Source organism: Coturnix japonica, chromosome 4 (genome assembly GCF_001577835.2).
Source record: "Coturnix japonica isolate 7356 chromosome 4, Coturnix japonica 2.1, whole genome shotgun sequence".
Classification (NCBI taxonomy): Eukaryota; Metazoa; Chordata; class Aves; order Galliformes; family Phasianidae; genus Coturnix; species Coturnix japonica.
In genome coordinates this window covers 41,820,492-41,839,886 of record NC_029519.1, presented here as the reverse complement: position 1 = coordinate 41,839,886, position 19,395 = coordinate 41,820,492, and the positions used below count along the sequence as shown (strand labels likewise).

Here is a 19,395-nt window from a genome sequence, read left to right as displayed (position 1 = left end):
CAAGCATTAGTGAAATATTTCATCGTTTGGGGATCTTAAGCTGTGTCTCACCAGATAAGGTCAAATCCTGCTCTAGCAGCTGTCCTCTCTCCTTGGAAAAGGTGATTTAAGTTTTCAATACTTCCTCCTCTTGAAATGTCCTTACGGAACGTGACTTAGGTTATTCTTTACTGTCTGCCTTCTCTGCATCAGTACAGCTTATTCTTCTAAACACTGTCAACACTGCTGGCTTCCCACTCTCTACAGTGACACTCTTAAAGCAAAACAGAAAGAAAAAAAAAAAAGTAATAATTAAAGATGGACAATTTCACATTGCATCGCTGCAGATGACTGTACCTGGGTTCAGAAAGCAAAATGATATCAAGCAATAAGTTTACTTGTCTGAAGGATAAAGAAACATGGTACTCATCAGCTACCACTCCCATTTTAAAAACGTTTATTCCGCTGCAAATGTTGCTTATCTCCAACAAATGCAAAACAGCTTTTTGGTGGTAAATAGCAGGTATTTATTTGAAATGAAAAAAATACTTAAGTACCTGAACTATTGCATTTAATCATGTATTGTAACTGTGTTACTCTAACTTTTTGCATTGGAGACAAATATACAATGAACATTCAGATATCACAGATTGCACACTAGATAGTAAATCGTCAGGCCTTTTACGTAACCACCAAAAAACAGATATTGGATTCTGCAATATAGTACAAAATTCCACACTCCAGTCTTAGCCAGTTATCTTCAATTTACTCCCGATGCTGTACAAATAAATGGCCATTTAACTAGGGCTTACAAGTTAATAACAGGACAAAAAAAATATACATTGCACTGACACAAAAAGTCAGCTGTGTTAATAGTCATGCAACAAGTAACCAAACTTGCTGAAATTAAAAATACTGTCTAAAAACAGTTTCGACTGCATAAATATTTTATACACAGTTCATTTACCGAAACAAAAGGAATCTTTAAATGATACAAAGCAAATATAAGTATCTACCAATTTTATACATAAGAAAGTGCAAAATAACTTATCTAAAGTGTTCTGCTATTGAACTGATGACTGTGGGCTGGAGGCAGCCAGCCCCCTCTCATAAGCATGACATTACAGTTGCACACTACATACGAATGTTAAGAGTACATGAGTAAGTATACTACAAAGAACAAGGCAGGAGAAGACATGTGAGGTACTTGCAGAGAATACAGTCTACCGATGTTAGTGTACATGAGCATATTTTTGCGCAACCCATTTTTACATGGAAAACAAAGCAAGTCTTTGCATTAGAAGCTTGAATGAAAAAACCACTCCCAAGTGAACGAAGCAGTTGCCCACAGCACCAGCTGCCAGAGGAAATACGAGCAGGCGGGGTTCTTTCCCCTCCACCTCCTACCAGCACAAATGTGGTTTTGGAATAGTGCAACTGAGGGATTAAGTCAGAAGGCTGTGGTTATTGGTTTGCAAAATGCAAATGTGGGCCTCTACACTAGACTTGGTAAGGAATAGCGATCCTGATTTTAGTAGGCTGCCAAAGGTAAAAAGCACAGATGGACACTGGTGCCATGTGCCTGCATAGCCAAACAATGGCCAACTACATCATCACTGACGGCGCACAGTCTTCATGAGCCCACGTTAGTAATACATGCCAGATCTCACTTTTAATGTTCAGGTTATACCAAAGTTACTGACAGAAGCCCTGTTTTGATTAGGGTTTAATTGGAATCCATTCATGGAACAGAACTATTCCCTAAATCCGGTTTCGTTTTGAAAGCTGGAGGCAAGAGGGGAGAATCTCTGAGGACTTAAAAGCATTTAATGGTTGTTAAAAGAGCCTTCTCTTCAAACGGGAAACATGTAGGCCACCAGCATATCACCTGAACTATGCTGGCTTCGCATCATTTTGGGAAGGGTCAAGGCAACCTTAGAGAACATCTGAATATAGATATTCCAGCACTCCATGCACATTTACTGAGGGCTTCCCCCCCCCTTCTATTTTCAATAATAAATCTGCCAAGGGAGCCATGCAACGCAGCTACTTATCACAGTTTGGATCCAAAGGGATCTATTTGGGTCAGCTAACCTAAACAAACCTGCATTTACTCAACAGTGTGCAAGGGCTCTAGAAAAGCCTTTCTGCTCATTTGGGGATCTAGTATACATACCAGAACAGGAATTTCTCATTTTACAGACCAGCACATACTTAATAAACAAACGTGTCAAAATACATATTTAACCTTCAGTGCATAAACATGTGATACCAGGGTAGAGAGTAAGTGGTTAGGATTAACAAATGGATCTAGAAGGTCCAACCAAGAGAAGACGAGTGTGCCTCCAAGGTACAGGGACCCACTGCCACAGAGGGGCCAGCATTTCCCACACTGCAATTCCAACAACAGCTTCAACCATCTTCTTCCTGGGGACAGAGTCTGCCCAAAGCCAAAGCTAGTGCAAGGCAACCTCCCCATCTGCAGCCAAACACACACACTGATGTTCTGCAGAGCAAAGGTGGGGCTGCCTATCTTCTGTTGTTTTGAAGAACCCAATGTGAACATACCTAGATCTAGACCAGTTTGTCACACATTTACAAAATATATACACACATATTTAAAACAAACAAACAAACCCACTGTCAAAACCTCCTTCGGAAAGTAGTCCACGGGCCTGTGTGGTGTGTGTGTTCCAATCCCAGCGGATGGATGTCCATGTCTCTACTTCATCCCACATGTAGTGCAAAAGAAGTGACAGAGTAGTAAAAAAATACTGCAATTCATTTTAAAACATAAAAACTGTAATGAAAACCTAGCACTGTCCCCAGGGTCATGCTGTTTGCTGACACAAGGAGACAGCTCTTACAAGCATCTCTGGCAGAACAAGCACTAACCCGTTCCAGAGCAACTACATTGTTCCAAATGTTTGGGGTTTGTTTCCTTTTTTTTTTTTTTTTTCTTTTTTTTTTTCTTTTTTCTTTTTTTCTTTTTTGCAAACAAGCTACAGGACAACAGTGGTAAAATTCTATGCACAGGAAATTCATTCTGTACCTGTATGCAAGCCAATTGCTATTGACTTAAAGAAGGTAAAAGCTGGTTCTTGCACTGCATGAATCAGCTGCTAATGAACACTAAGTAATTAACAAAACTGCAGCTCTGACATATGTATAAAACAGGCCTTGTTAAATATGAACAACACTGAGGCGGTAAATAGTTTTGGTATAAAATGCAACCAAAGTTTACAATTTAGTTCCTGGTTATCTTACAGCTAGAATAAAATACTCCAAGTCCTATTCTCAAAAAAAGTTTTCTTTTGAAAAAAATCCATGTAATTCCATGAATAGCCTTATTTAAATTAAGATACTGTGGGCAACTGAAAGAATGAACGTGCACAGACTGGATTTTTAACAGAAATACACATAATGCCTTTGAGTTTTCTGTTGGTTTTTGTTGTTGTTGTTATTTAAACATTCATATTTAAGTTGATAGATGAGAAAGATGCCACACAAAGTATAGTCGTTAATCTGAAGTCCCATGTAACAGGCAGTTAGGTTCATATTTAGATAAAAAGGCCATTATACCTATTTACAATATACACAGTTGCTTGCGAAGAAGGCAGATTTACAACTATCTTCTAAAAAGCCTTCCCTTCCCTCCCACCCCCCCACCCCAGTACAGATGACTAGCTCTACAAAAACAAGACAAGAACTGGTGTTTAGGATAAGTGAGGGTTTTCTTCATAGCCATGTCAACAGCGAGATAGGGGTTGACAGTTCTACTGTATCTGTAGTTATTAACCATGTCTTCCTGGGCCTTGCTCTTCACTTCAATGTGCCGCTCATCTCATCACACACCTTCCATCAACACAAATCAATTCAATGATCCCTTATTCTTTCAGTGCTTAAAATGCAGTATAAACTTAAGTGTAAACAGACAGTATTCTACTCCCTTCTGATCGCAGCACAATGCTCACATTAGTTCTCAGGGTGACAGCAGGACTGTACAGGGTCTCCATTTACCACCATCTTGTCAATTCCTGGGCCCTTCCTCTAAGCCCCGCTCATGCTGCAAGTTGTAGAAACAGTTCTGGCAGACTCTGACCGGTGACGAAATCTTCAGACGTTTGATTTCAGACTGAAACCGACTGCACCTAAAGAGGAAAACACCACCGTGAACACTTGTCCTCCCACAGCCTCACTATTTTCTTCCCAGATGTGGAAATTATCATTGTGACTTCAAACACTTCAACACCATCCAAACAAATTTTGACAGACCGTGTTATGTTTGTAGACTGATAAGATAAACTACTTGCTGAAAAATAAATATATTCTCCTTTGCTATGTTAATTTGTCTATAATTCATTTCTTGATTTCAACCTCAGTTGACACCTATGTTAAGCTGACAGCTTCACTGTTTATATAAAGGAGCGTGTCTGCTTTTTCCAACTCTCCCCTGGAAATTTTTACAGCACTGATGGTTTGGTTTCTTTTTGTTTGGTTGGTTTTTTTTGTTTTTTTAATCAGTTCTGTTTTGATAAGGGAGAGGAAATCTCAGTCTGTTTGTAGGGATCAGTGGTATGCAATAGCCTGAATTTCTCTATGGGAAAGAACGTAAAGGAGGCTGGTGCTAGCTTACTTCTGACAGAAGAGCTGCCCACAGTTCCTGCAGTGGTGACGCCTCTCTGTGAGCGAGAATCGGACTGCACAACCTGAGCAGCTGTCTCCTCCCTCGTCCTTCACCCAGTGGTCGGCTGCTGACCGGCCCGGCTGATCACTCACAGACCAGCTGAACACTCGGCCACGGCCATCCCCAATGAGAATTCTGCTGTGATCCCTGTAGGAAAAAAGTAAAAGCATTCTCCTGACAATTCTGGCCCAGTAAGGCAGAGACAGCAATGGCTGATTTTAGATGTCAGAATATTTAATAATGTTTTTATGACCAAGATACCAGCCTGTTCTCTAAACAAAAAAAGCGAACACAAAACAGCATTATGCGAAGAACTGTGTCTGCATCCTTTGACAACACTGAAAAAATGCACTGTGTGATCACCTGTGAGCTACTCACTTGGAGATGCCGAGTGCGGTGATTTCTGCTGGATGTGCGTTATCTTTGCGATCAAATGCTGTGTGCATAGTTAGTTTGCTCCTAAACACCAACTGACGCTCCCATCGGTATCCTAGAAGAGCACAGGAAGGAGAGAAGGGAAAAAACAAATCTGCTCATTCTCATTTCTAAATCCTCCTCCCTCCCCAAAATACCCATGTGCATCCATTTGTTGAAAGGAAACATCTTAATCTCTCCAGATGCTGATAACTCTCAGAGACTCACTTCCCATTCAGGGAAAATACACTCTCAACTGCTCTCCAACGCATCCAATGAAGGAAAAAATGCAATGCAAAGCAGAGAGTCCTGCATTTCACCAAATGCATCTGACATGCAGAGAACACTGACAAACAGAGTGGAGTTGGCACTGAATATCAGCAGGTATTCTCTTCCTCACCCACCAGTAAGTAGGCTGAAGGTGTGCAAGAAACTCAGAAGTAACACAATCTGGACAGCTGACCTCAACTGACCAAAGTACATTCCATGTCATATACAGCATCATACTCAGCAACCAAACTGAAGGAAGGGCACTTTCTGATTAAGGAAGCTGTTCACTCCAAAACTGGCTGCACAACAGTCTGCTGGCAGGAGGTGGTGAGAGCCTTTGCATCACTTGTTTTTAGCTTTTATCTTCCTCTTTAGTTTGCTTAGTAGACTACCCTTAGCTCGACCTTTGAGTTTTTGTGCTTTTGTCCTTTTGCTCTTCCTATTCTCTCCTCCCATCCCATTGCAGCAACAGTGAGCGAGCAGATTAGCTGCCAGCAGGGTAAACCCATCATCATTTCTCAGGAAAAACTCAAACAATGTGCAACACCTCAACACAGAAGCTTCTCACCAATGGCTTTTGAATTTATCAGCCATCACTCCTCAAAGCTGCAGAGATAATGCCTTCTGGGTCAGTGCTAACAGCAAATTTATCCAGCCAAGGAAGCGTACTCAACTTCTTTTACCTGGTTTAAGCTTGCTGTAGTGCCGTGCTTCAGCATAGCTGGGGTGCAGGTGGTTAACCTGAGCATGGGGGTGTATTTTTGCTTGTCCTTCAGAATAATTCACAAAGATAAAGCCATCTTTCTCATCCAAGCTGAGCTGGTCTGACCAACGCCTGGAGTCATCTGAGCCACTGTCTGCTGACCATGCCGCTGCCACTCTGTTTGAGGCTGACCTCGGTCTGTGGCTGGTGCTGCCTGGTTGACTTTGGCTCTCCTGCAGTTTTGTATCTTGGCCAATGCATGGATCATCTGCATCAGAGTCACTGCTGTCTTCTTCATGGGCTTCCCGTCCTGGATTCACGCAACAGAAAAGAGAACATCCTAAGCAGGACGGCTTATGGGCAGAGCTTTCTACCTTTCCTGCTGCTACACTGCCTACAACCCAACAGGTGCCACCATGGCAAGTCTAAAGGGAAATTATATGTGGGAATCTCAGAACCTTTGCAGAGATCCAACTCTCACCACAGTAAACACCAGCAGGAATCATCACATTTTTCATCACTTCTGCAATGGAGGTAGTTCCTATAATAGTTGTTCTGAGGTAGGATGGGAAAGGCACAGTGAGTACAGCTTTCAAAAATGTTCAAGTTAATGAGAAATAAAAAAACTTAAGAATTCCTCCTGTCACTCAGGGAAGCGGTGAACAGTCAGCAATGCTGAGTCTTGGGACAACTAAAACACATGCGGCAGATGTTATCAACAGGCTTAACATGATGGGAAAACACTACAGTTCAATACATTTATAATTTCTTAGAGAAAAGCCGAGCTGTGCAATTAAAAGCATCTTATGACTATCATAGTATCCACATCTAAATTTAGATCATATCTTCAACATGAAGATGAAAAAAGGAAAATGAGATGAGTAAAGCAAATGCCCATCAACCACAGACCAAATTCCTCAGACCACAGAAAACACTATGGTCTGGCCAGCACTGCTTGAGTAAAATTCCACTGGTAGAACATCAGGTTGTTAACTCTGCTGTTAGGCTATCATTTTATTTCAAAATAGAGAAACACATAGCTTTTGGACAATGCTAGTATCCATTAGGTTCACTGACAGCAGAAGCAACCACAGGAAGGAATCTACTCCTCACAGAACAAAAGCAAGGATGGCCATGGTTTTCCTCACTCACAGCAGTATGAAATAACGCTAAGTGAAGTAAGTGGTAAATGAGAACTCAGGCACTTCATTATGTCCAACCGATGACTACTCTCCACTGAGAGAAAACGCTAATATCATTTTCTGCACTGCAGAACCACAGAACTTTACCTATGTAAACAGGAAATCAGATAAAAGGCAAATACCAAACTGTGGGTAGGATATGTACCTATTTGTGCTTCCTGGCAATCCTCTTGCATTTCCAGCACCTCTGCAGGCTCTGGAGCCGGTGTTTCTGGTACTTGCAAAAACTCCATCCGCCAGAACTGGAGGGACAGGGGACAAGCAAATTGGCATATATGGAACTCTTAGCTTTCTTCCTAGCTACTGCTAGAGTTAAGAAGCATTATTAGAACTGTACAATCACACCAGCAGCACAACAGGTAGGTCACTTTTCTTTTTTTCTTCCAAGGGGCATAGGAGGTCAACTACATACATGCCTGAATGACAGCTGAACAAGCCTTGTTTGTTATTATTGAACGCTTCAGCTGTTCAAATAAAAAATCCACTCCATACTGCAATCTGACCAGCAGACTCTGGTTAAGACAGATGCAGGCACGCACATGGCAAAATAATGAAAGCCAGGTTGGACTGGCAGTGAACAGAGATGCTCTTTTTTCTTTTTCCTTCTTTTTTCTCTTTTTCTTTCCAGGCAGCAAAATGATTTGCCTGGAAGTGCGCAGAACAAATGCAGAGAACAAAAGGTACAAATTCCAGGCATAGAAGCCAGTGAGCAAGAAATGGTTGAAGTACTATATATAATGAAGCACCCCAGAACAGCAGTACTGCTTTCAGTACCAGCTAGGATGCTGCGTTAGACAGAATTTACTTATCTATTACAAAGGCATAAACTTATTTTTCTAAGCAGTGGTTTTAAGTACGTACCCGTACAACTCCATCTGAATGTCCTGTCACAATGACATTCTGGGTATCCCACTCATTCATCTCAGACACAAAACAACACATGATTTGCTGGCTTCGACCAGTGAAAGTGTTCACGCTTGCAGTGGGGCTGCCATTGATACTCCATACATGAATGTAAGTGCCAGCACACGATACAATATCCCCCTGAAAATACAAGTAACAACTCCATATGTGAAAACAAATTTCATGTTCTGTTTCAGCAAAAACATAAGACAGGTTTATTTGCATAGGTCTGTTATCCCAAGCACAGATACAGATTTGAGAGCAGCCCTGAGAAGAAGGATTTGGGAGCATCAATTAATGAAGGATTCAACATGAGCTGGCTATGTGTACTTGGCAGACCAGAAGGCCAACCATTTCCTGGGCTGCTAAAAGAGAAGCATGACCAGCAGGTTGACAGAGGTGATTCTGCCTCTCTACTCTCATGAGATTGCACCCGGATTACTGCATCCAGTTTTAGGCTCCCACACACAAGGAGGACATGGAGCTATTGGAGCAGGTCCCGAGGAGGCTGATGAAGGTGATCAGAGGGCTGAAGCACCCTCCCTATGAGGACAGGCTGAGAGAGCTGGGGCTTCTTCAGCCTAGAGAACAGAAAGCCCTGAGGGGACGTTGCAGTAGCCCTCTACTATCTGAAGAAGGCCTACAGGAAAGCTGGGGAGGTACTGTTTATAAAGGCAGTAGCAAGAGGATGAGGTGAAATGTTTTTAAACTGGAAGATGGTAAATTTAGACTAGATATTAGGAAGAAATTATTTATGTGAGAGTTGTGAGACACTGGAACAGGTTGCCCACCAAGGCTGTGAGGGCCCCCCCTCAATAGAAGCATTCAAGACCAGGCTAGATGGGGCTCCAAGCAACCTGGTCTAGAGGGAGGTGTCCCTGCCTACAGCAGGAGGGCTGGAACTAGATGATCTTAAAGGTCCCTTCCAACCCGAACCATTCTTATGAGTGCAGCAGGGATTTTGCAGTAACTCCTGTTCAGGTTGAGTTTGAGATCTAAATAAAACTGTAGGATGATATACTTTTTTTTAAGACTGTACACAGAAAAGCAGACTTAGTAACAACCTGTCTGCTGAATTTATAGCCTTTAATAAGTAGCTCAATTCCTTCATTTTTCACCAATCCTACAGCATATTTTAAGTACCTTCCATTCCCAGATTTATTACTCAGCTCAAACCTCCAATCTTTTTCACTGACACATGCTACATTAATGTTCATATGATTCCTTTCTTATTGGGAAAAGGGTAAGAGACAGTCCTTTCATCTAGTGCAGAGGGGCAGCAGTAGCTATGGTTTAAAACACCAGCAACATTACAACAACTGGATGAGCAGCTAACAAACTGTGTCTCTTACTACCCTCCTCTTCTCATTACATCTTATTCCCTAAACCAGGTAATAAGTTTCAGTGTGAATTACACGAGTTTCCCCAAACCAATGCAAGAGCCTAATTTGTTTTTCTTCAGTTTAACAATTCCAGATTCTTGCTAACACTCCAACTACACTTGGATGTTTGCTTCTTACCGTTAATTCATTTATACAGAGTGCAGAAACTGGAGCCCTGTGACCTCGAAGCTGTGTAAGAAATGAGAGCTTATTCAAATCCCAGATGATGCAGGTGCGATCCCGTGAGCCACTCACAATTATGTGATAAGCTAGTGATGCTGTTAAGCATGTGACGGTGTCAGTATGACCCAGTAATGCCTGCAAAACAAAAGACAGAAGAAACATGCTGCAGTTGAGAGAGAGAGAGCACATGCTATACTATTTCCCATCTCCACAACAAGCTCCACATGGTCAACAATCCTCAAAATGATTTAATTTTTATGATACATTTTGCCTGTTTTCAGCATAGATCATTACTGGGACTATTCAGATTTCCAGGTCTACTTAACTCAGTTTCAAAGCTTACAAACTTTCTTTGATCTTGGAACATCATTTCCCTAATTGACATCTTTGTTGTATTTTACCTGTTTCAATGTGAGGGCTTTAGCTTTTTCTTTGGAGATGCCCATTTCCCACACACACACCGCTGTGCTTGTTCCCCCAGTGATAACCAGCTTGGGGTTGGGACAAATGGCACACAGTATCTGACCCCACTCTGACAAACATTCATAAACAATTACTGCCTGGAAATAAAGAAAACAGAAATGGATTAGTTTCAGGATTAGAGTTAGGTATGAAAAAATATCAAAGCTCAAGTGTCATCCTTCAAACAGAACCAATCAGCAGATTTTGCTGCTGCCCTGTTTTTTAATGTGTTTTTCTCAAATATAAATAATCCCACCCTCTGCCATAAGATGCCTCTGCCATAAGATGTGTTCACACAAGAGATGAAATTTAATTACATGATTTAATTCATTTATGTTGGGTTTTCTTTTATGCAGTCTTGTTCAAAGTTACTATGAATTGGCTTATGTTATTCTGCTCACATTCTGGTGAAGAAAACTGAAAAGGGAGAAATAAGACTTACAGCACAAAAAATATTACCAATTCATATGCAAACTATGTTTCCATCTTTAGATTACTTCCAGTATTAAATAGTTATTTCTTTTGGCACATTGAGCACTGAAATGAATTTCAGGTAACAAACCTTGTCTGACTCGTAGGTACCCAGTCTACAGCTGAGGTCTGCATAGCCCCAGGCAAAAGTTTTATTCCATGTAGGTGGGATGAGAACCTTATTCTGCTCAACTGCCAGAATGCCTTTATCGGTACACACAATCTGCCCCACAGGCTCCTTGAGTTCTAAAAAGGAAGATACAGTTATCTTTTACTGATGAAAAAAGACTGATACTGTGCAATCCAATTAAATACCTGGTGCTCCACAAAAAAAAAAAAAAAATTTGCATTGCTTAAACTATTGCTCTGGTCCCACTTGCAGTGCTGCAGGAGAGGTCTTTCAAGCCAAACAAGGCACAGATGCAATCCCTTTGATGCTTCTGGGCATTAAAAGTCATTGTGCAATTTTCAGCACAATTGGAAGTATATTTTTTGTATTAATGCCAACGTCTTGGCCACGTTTCCACAGGTTGCATTCCTGACCAGTGATTTATTTGTTGTTTTTTAATCAACTTTTGCAAATACTGATCAACGCCTTTTTGTTTCCTATCCTAGAGTATAGCCCTGCTATGTTCTGTGGAACGGTACATCCTTTTCTCTCCATGATACGCACCAATTCATTTAATCTATTAAGAAAGAAAATACTGTATAGCATTTACCTGCTTTGCTGACAGTTAACTTTTATTCACCCCAGTGTCAGAGATTAACTCCTAACTTACTCCTCTGGCCTCAGCACAGCTACCAATATCCCTTCCTGCCAACATTCGCAGCATTTTTTGCATTGAGAAAAAAAGTAAATTGTAATAATCCCTCTTTGACAGCAAATGGCAAAAAGGAAGTTCTTTGTGGGCTTGGAAACAGACTTCTGAGTATCTTTCAATATTTCTGGAATTTCCTTCAAACACTTCTTGTCCAAATTTCAAGAAATGCTTGAACTCAATTCCATCCCTCTCTTTAAAAAAAAATTTAAAAAAATCTAAATTGGCACAGATTTGCCACTTTCCAAAATATACCTTAAGGAAAGTAAAAACAACCTTACAGCACCAGACTATCCTTAATTTGTCTCTCTCCAAAGTACAAACATTATGAATATCAGGCAAAAAAGCTAAATAAAAGATGGAAAAAATGCTCCAAATATTGTGGTTTTACCTTTCACTGGTGCAAGAGATGGCCGCAGGTTGTCCAAATGATGGAAAAAAATCTTGTCACTATTGGAACCAGGGGGCACTGAGGTTCCTGCAGCCTCCCCATTCAATCGACTTCGAACGCGCTTCGGAGGGTGTGGCTTTTTGAAGAGCTGAAATTCATCAAGAAATTACATGTTTACAGGAGCACAAGCTGAAAAAAATCAGCAGTGTTTCATTCACATTCTAAAAATTCTATAGATCAGCAGTCAGCGAACACTACTTAACTGTCAACTGCATTCACAGATTCGCTGCTTGGCATCCGCTAACAGTTTGCTGCAAACATTTTGGTAAGACTTCAGCAAATAATACAGAATCCAGCAGTGATACGTAAGCAAACAATTTTTCACAGCTTCTACACAGAGGTTTGTCAGATGGTAAATTCATTATGAACATTTTGATGGCAAGTGCTACGTATTTACACTACCTAACTTACAAATATAAATCTTTGCCCATATCTTGTAAAATTTCACCTTCTTTGACAATGAAGTTATAGAAATACTAAAAGAAGGGCTGCAATTCCAAGGCTGATAGTTATTTTCTTTACCTACTAGCGTATTCAAAGTACAGGGAACATACATACATAAATCTGTGGTAGTTGGGCTGTGAGGATGCACAAATGTTTCTATTGCCCACACCACAGCAATGGGTATGAAGGGTAACAGCAGGACTGCTTGCCTCAGCCCTTCCTGCACCACACCACACCCCCACACGGCTGGTCTAATAGTGTGAGAGAGAGCACATCATTTTATTTTACTTTTTTTTTTTAAGAGTTATTATAGAAATCATCTTATCACAGGAAAATGGCACTTTCACTGATCCCCTCTAACACATCAAGTGTTACATTTTCAGCAGCAACATACGCATTTTTTTCAATACTGTTTTTCTTTTTTAAGTTGAGCAGTGATGTCATAATTCTTTTAACCTTTATTTTATGAGTGCAAAACAGAAGAAAAAAAAAGACATTTCCCTTCTTGTGAGCAAAGCCCAAATTCTTTTTTGGTTGCAGAAATGGATTATTGCACATCACTGGACAAATATAAACATTCTCAAGAAGTTTAACTCCTCAAACATTTTCCCCTTCCGTTTCAATATGTTTCAGCCCTCATGTCATCTGGCAAATAGAAATCCTGTAAATAGTGTACCTGCTTTGGTATCTGTCCAAAGTTATTAATGAATCCTATAGTAGCTGTCTCTTTCAATGGATCGTTGATGTTATATATATCCACTTGCCCCTCATAGAAGAGATGGTGAAAGACATTTACAGCTTCTACTGCAGCAGGACCTTGTTGTTTATAGCCAAAGATCAAGTCAATCCACTCATGCAGATGTGCACTCACAAAGTCACATTCCAGAGCCTGAAATCCAAAGAACATGCATTGAAATCAGCCTTGTCAGTCACCAGTAGAGTCTACTACATGTGCCATAAAGAAAAAAGCAGGATACATTGACATATTCTTAATATGTTTTGATAAAGCTTTCTCATTTAAAGCTTTCTCATTGTCTCCTGCCTCAATTTACTCTCCAGCCAAAAAGGAAGAGAAGGAAATGCCAAGTCTGCAGCTATTCGTAACAAATAGCCATCAGCTCAGAACTCATGGACCAGATAGCAGCAGTGACTGCATGAATCAAGTCACGTTTAATTTGCAGCATAAAGGCACAACTGACATTTTCTATTGCCATTAAAACTCAGATTACCTCCCGGTGAACTCTGATAAACTCACGAGGGTCTCCTTTTGCCCACGGAGGGAGTATTACATCTCCAAGTTTAGTGCCATTTTGTTTGCAACCTATAAAACAAATTAAAGAATTTGGAGATAAGCATTGAAATCACATAGCAACAGCACTGCTTTTTAAAATCAACAACAACAAAATCCAACATCTTTCTCTTACAAGGAAACATCTTTCAGACTTTTCATTTAAATATTGCCTGATCTTTAAAGGTCAAGCAATAAAACCTTAAGATTTCCAGCTTAGCTGTTCATATATGATATCTTGCAGGAACAGAAAAATAGGAATCACTCAAACATTCCTCACTAAGGTTTTTGAAGATGACAATACTGTTTTCAGAGTTCTGCTGACACAGCTTGCACTGAAACAGCTGATACCCAAGAAGATGTGGAGCTGGCAGCTAGAGCCATCGTTGCACTGAGGCACGTTTCTCATCCTTTCTCAACTTCTGTGCTAGTACTTACTCTTGACATAAAACCGAGTAAATGCAACAGCTTGAATTTTAGAGAGGAAAAAATTTCTGTTTAGCGTGTATATAGCAGCAGACATGTCAGCTGGGTGTATTTTGAAGGAAAATAAATCCCGGTACTTGATGGCTTATCAGCAAACTGCACTGACAAGCCTTGGTGAAACAGCTTTTGGGCTACAGATCTGTTTTCTTTAAAACAGAAACAGTCTGTGTGAAACAACTGTAATGTTGTTTTATGCATGAGAATAGCTACACAAAAGTACAAGCTAACTATTCAAGTACTGACACTAATGAACTAACAGCTGTGTGCCAAAAGCTTCACACCCAAGGACAGTGTTCAATGTCCTGGGCACAGTCTGGTCACACACAGTCATCTGGGTTTCAGAGCTCACTTCTCATTCTGAATATTTAATGCTGGTGTGTTTAGACTACTAAAAACCTATTTGTTGAGACTTCTCAGTTACATTCCTGTGTTGTCATCTGTTGCTGAGAGACAATCCACACTTTCTACTAGCTCAGAGTAACACCAGCAAGCTTCCAAGTTTACAGAAGTGTACAAGCAGTACAAGTAGTGTCCTACATTTCTTACATAGCAAGGAAATAGAAAGGGAAAACAAAAAGTATGAAATAACTCCAAAACACAGTTAAACGCAACATACATTACAGAGAATAGTCATCTCCTATGGTCGATGTATATGAAATTAGACTCTTGTTAAGTAATTACTGTTGCACAAACTAAGAGCCACATTTCAACAAAACCTGTAGAAACAGTTAAAGATGAAGTCCTAAAAGTGAAAACTGTCAAAAAGATGTGCAAAGCCTGAAAACACTAAGGAAGATGATATATAACACAATGGAGTAACGTATCACATAGAGAACAAAGGAAACCAGAGAACTCCAGGTAAAACTTGATTATTTGAGTGTTTCAAAATGGTTTAACTAAAAATCATTAAAACTTAAAAATCATCAAACCAACCAACCCATCCTAATGCAAGCAAAGAACTTTTTGGGTAGTTAGATGTCTTCCTTAGCAATGATTCTTCATCAGCTTCATAAGATGAACAAGGCATCCCAAAATAAATAGTAACTCCTGCTATATTCTTACTGATGACCAGCGAGCTCTGTATCATTCAAACTTTAAAAAATATTATACAAACATGGAGCCATTTATCCTTTCCTTATGCAGTCAAGTGCATCATATTCTTCCTACCTGATGAGCTTGTCTTATGTCAGACTACCTGGCAGCATGCTCACAGTGGTAGCAATGCTATCAGCTGTTTTTGCTTACCGAGATCAAAATTGTTGGAATTGAGCAAAAACTCAGGGAGGTAGAAAAATTCTGGGATGAGCTCCTTCACATCTGCCATGTTGTGCTTTGATGCTGAGTACCAGGCCTCTCGCACGCTGTGAAACATTCGGTCTGCCAGGTCAAAGTGACCGCCCTGAAGGACAAAGGGAGAACCATCAGATCAGACCACCAGAGTACCTTGGCTGAGAGAAGGAGAACCAGAACACACAGCACACATACATGAGGCATCAAAATAGAAATCTTTAGAATGTTAAGAAACACACTCAATCCTACTTCATATTTTAGTCTGAGGAAACATCAACCCAAAGGAAACACATTTTTCTTTGCTTGATCACTTCCATCTAGGACAATAATGGAAACGTACTATTATGACCCCAGCTCTCTCTCAATCTGCCAAAAAATCCAGGCTCTGCAAAGTTTGGTTATTTTAACACCCAGTAACAAACTCCTGCAATAGAAGCATTAATTTTGTGTGAAGGTGTAAAGGAACTGGCATACAACTCTTTCAACAGCGGACTAACAAAGCTTGATGAAGAATGTAATTTTGTTCACAGCAAACTCATCTTTGGTTTCTACCTGGTACTATTTTGTTCATACATTTTTTCAAAGCACTCCATGAAGAAATGAGAGTTCCATTGCATCTTCTATTAAGTAACCTCAAAGATTTTTGGACCAATCCAATCTGCAATCCCTCCACTGATAATTTTTTTTTTTAACATGTTTTATGAGAACAAAGCAGACCGATCTCATTTTCTCATGTAGATCTCAAATGTACAGCAGGAAAGCAATATAGGAAGTGAGACCTTATACTTTTTACCTGTAGTCGTAAGAAAATCTGTGTAAAAGGCTCCATCCGGACAAGATAGGAAGCCACTATCATGGCAGATGAATAGTGGGTCCCGTAATGATACGCTGGAGTTTCACCTGCAGAAAATTAAACATCATGCACACAGAAGAAATAAGGCAGTTAGGTAAAGCAATTACTGGTGAGTGTACTAACTACTGCTGCCTTGTATTTACTCTGTGATTGTGGACAGATTTAAAATTGGCACTTGTAACTTTCACTCTTGAGCCCAGCAAACCACATGGTTTATTTATTTATTTAAGTTTAAAATGCTTGAAGCATTCCAACACAGCTATGGTGATTTCTGCTGATGGAACATTTGTTTACTTCCATTCTTTTTGATTACTCTGGAAATAAGGCTTGGGGAGAAACAGTTCTCAGAATTTCTGGCTACAGATTTTGTACAGATAAAATAACACTTGGTATTTTTTTTGGATAGTAGAAAGAAAACTGCTACTTCCTGAGCAGGAAAACATACATTAAACTCAGAAATGAAAAAGCTGAACTGCTGCTACTGCAGAGGTATGCCCATTCCTCTGTACAACTTACTGCCTTTCAGTAGCACTCAAACTATACTAGTTAACAAGAGACAACTGGATGTGTGTTTCCTCTGTACTTGCCCATTTCTAGCCTTCAGACATGGTTGAAGTGTTTTATTATTTTTATATATAGACACATGCTGGTCAGATTTAAAAATCAACAAATATAACAATATTCCTTTGCTTCTAATTTAATATTGCTTCATAGGTCCCTAAAAGACCCGTGGTAGGGCTCAGCACATGCACCACTGGAAGTCTTGGGTCATGTAATTAAAATCCACAACATTGTACTGAACTGTGGCAGGCTCGAGCCTCTCTCCTCTTCCTGCAGCATGTATCATTTCTTACCATTGGGATCTTCCCAGTCTTTGTATCGTTTCTTGTACTGGGCCAACCTGTCCTCTGTTTGAGCTCCCATGGGCTTTGCCAGGTTTCTGAATGTCTTGGGATTTGTAAGATCCAACTCCTTTAAAAATAAAACAAACATCAAATCAATTTTAAAAACACATGCTTTCATTTTGGACACAACATCCTTCAAGAAATACTTCAGAAAGCTAATGCAAAAACTTACTGCTGCACGCTTGCATGCTGATACACAAAGGAGATGCAACTGCCTTAGAACAAACTGAACATGCAGCTATTCACCTGACAATTAGCACCCATAATCAGCACAGGTAAGGGCCTTCCTGCATGGGGCTGCTGAGCCCCTCTAGTATCCTACCCACTGGCTACACAGGCTAAACATTACAATACAAATGAAAATGAAAAAAGGCAATAAGGATACACCTTGGATTTAAGAAGGTAGGGCAACCCAACTGTAATACTCACAAGACTCAAACACATAAAAAAAATTACTATTAGACTGATAGGATATTTTATTTACTTCTGAATCGAATTACTATTAGACTGATAGGAAATTTTATTTACCTCTGAATCGTAGTCTGCAAGGACCCAGGGAAAGACAGGGTACTGCATGAGATCATTGTAGGATCGGCCCGCCAGGGTGTTTAAGTGCATCAGGTACTGGAAGTTACTGATTTCTCCTCTCTGAAGGAAGACATAACAGAGCTTTAAAGACCTCAGCTCACAATTTACTGAGCTGTCAGACTTCTCAGGTGCTTACATTATATCTCTCCAAACATAGGAAACTTAATTCAGTATTACAGTGTCCAAACTCTATTTATATTATTTTTAATGAGAGAATCATTTAGTACTCGATGATGAAATATACCCAAAATGAAATATAATTTGAGCATGAAATATAAACAGTTAAAGTACCGAGATACTTTTTCTGAAGCAGTATATTCCACCTGTTCATAAGATGCAGGTGTACTAAGTATATATCACTACAAAATATGTAATATAAAAAAATATGACACTTACTTCCCATCTTTGAGTAACAGATTTTTCTCCCACTAAAGTGCTAAGCAAGCCAGACCTAGTTAGAAAAAGAAAGTACATTTTTTGATTTACCAATAGAATTTGAGTTGCATCTTCACAAGATGACTCAAAATGTCGAGACCAAAACTTACAAATTTCTACAATTAGGCAGAATGGATTTCATTCCTTTTTGCTTTAGCAGTGCACATTTTATTTCTGAGCACAGATTGTTAAAACAATGCACATCATGCATGCAATTCAGCGCACATTCAAACGTACCTGACAGCCCACTACTGAGGAAAATATCTAACAACCCAGAGAAGCCAAACAGTTTTGGAACTTCAGTTCTTTCTGAATGTATCAATAACATTAATTTTGAAAATATGTATTTATTTGTAGGAATACATACCAAAGGTGTCAGTGATAAAAGAACATTTAAAGGAAGTGAAGTATAAAATCAGTATTTATTTGGCGTTGCCCAGTTACAAACAGAAGTTTATGCAGGTACACCTAGGTCCATCTGGACCTTAAGGTAAGCATCACTGATTTGAAACCAAGGAGATAAAGAGCTTATGAGGAATGGCAATGCTTACCCTTGTTCTACACTGGTGTTTGGCCTCTGTCCAGACACTGACTCCGAACTGTCAGTTAGAGATGGCACCACAGCCAAAAACCTGCACCAGCAGTTAAAAAGAGATTACCATTAATGTGCCTGATGAAGGCATCTCTTCTTAGAAATGAACATATCTGGTACAATTATTTTGTTCTGAGCAGCTGCGTAACATCTTCAACAAAACCAGAACATCCCTTCTTTCCCTACGCCCACACTTGCTGCCACAGCTCTCATACTGACCACATGCTGCAAGTTTAGCATACAGGCATTAGCGCTTCCTAGTGGCTCTTTGATGACACACTTTGTTTGCCACAGAATTATGAACTGTCTCACACCAATCACTTGCAATCTTGTTAGCAGAACGTTGCAGGCTCAAATATGACTCAAGACAGATACTTGCAAATAGTCGCATTAAATATTCCAACTTAAGTTACTTTACAATACCTCTGATAAACTTTATTTCGGACTCCTTTTTGGAAAGCTAGAAGATAGTTTCGTCCATCTCCTGAGAAAACTTCAATTGCAATTGGCTGAAAGCAAATGAGACAAACAGGTCACTGCTAGCAAATCTGCTTGTCACCTACAAAGGTTTGAAGCAAGCCAGTTTGGC

General features: G+C 39.9%; 1 protein-coding gene across 8 annotated transcripts in view; it reads right to left on the bottom strand.

Annotated features, from left to right (window-relative positions):
• Positions 1 to 413: 413 nt before the first annotated feature.
• Positions 414 to 19,395, bottom strand: part of WDFY3 (WD repeat and FYVE domain containing 3) — a 127,761-nt gene continuing 108,779 nt past the window's right edge. For 5 of the 8 annotated variants that reach the window (XM_015861632.2, XM_015861633.2, XM_015861631.2 and 2 more), the window contains 19 exons: positions 19,230 to 19,315; positions 18,766 to 18,846; positions 18,176 to 18,230; positions 17,720 to 17,839; positions 17,141 to 17,258; positions 16,227 to 16,333; positions 15,389 to 15,542; positions 13,599 to 13,690; positions 13,046 to 13,258; positions 11,866 to 12,013; positions 10,748 to 10,902; positions 10,125 to 10,283; positions 9,679 to 9,858; positions 8,117 to 8,299; positions 7,401 to 7,497; positions 6,034 to 6,363; positions 5,045 to 5,156; positions 4,616 to 4,813; positions 414 to 4,130 (listed from right to left, as the gene is read on the bottom strand). In XM_015861632.2, coding sequence (XP_015717118.1) covers positions 4,010 to 4,130; positions 4,616 to 4,813; positions 5,045 to 5,156; positions 6,034 to 6,363; positions 7,401 to 7,497; positions 8,117 to 8,299; positions 9,679 to 9,858; positions 10,125 to 10,283; positions 10,748 to 10,902; positions 11,866 to 12,013; positions 13,046 to 13,258; positions 13,599 to 13,690; positions 15,389 to 15,542; positions 16,227 to 16,333; positions 17,141 to 17,258; positions 17,720 to 17,839; positions 18,176 to 18,230; positions 18,766 to 18,846; positions 19,230 to 19,315 — 2,709 coding nt within the window. In that variant the 3' untranslated portion in view covers positions 414 to 4,009. The remainder of the gene's footprint in view (positions 4,131 to 4,615; positions 4,814 to 5,044; positions 5,157 to 6,033; positions 6,364 to 7,400; positions 7,498 to 8,116; positions 8,300 to 9,678; positions 9,859 to 10,124; positions 10,284 to 10,747; positions 10,903 to 11,865; positions 12,014 to 13,045; positions 13,259 to 13,598; positions 13,691 to 15,388; positions 15,543 to 16,226; positions 16,334 to 17,140; positions 17,259 to 17,719; positions 17,840 to 18,175; positions 18,231 to 18,765; positions 18,847 to 19,229; positions 19,316 to 19,395) is intronic. The other 3 variants (XM_015861628.2, XM_032444429.1, XM_015861630.1) reach the window with 1 other exon arrangement.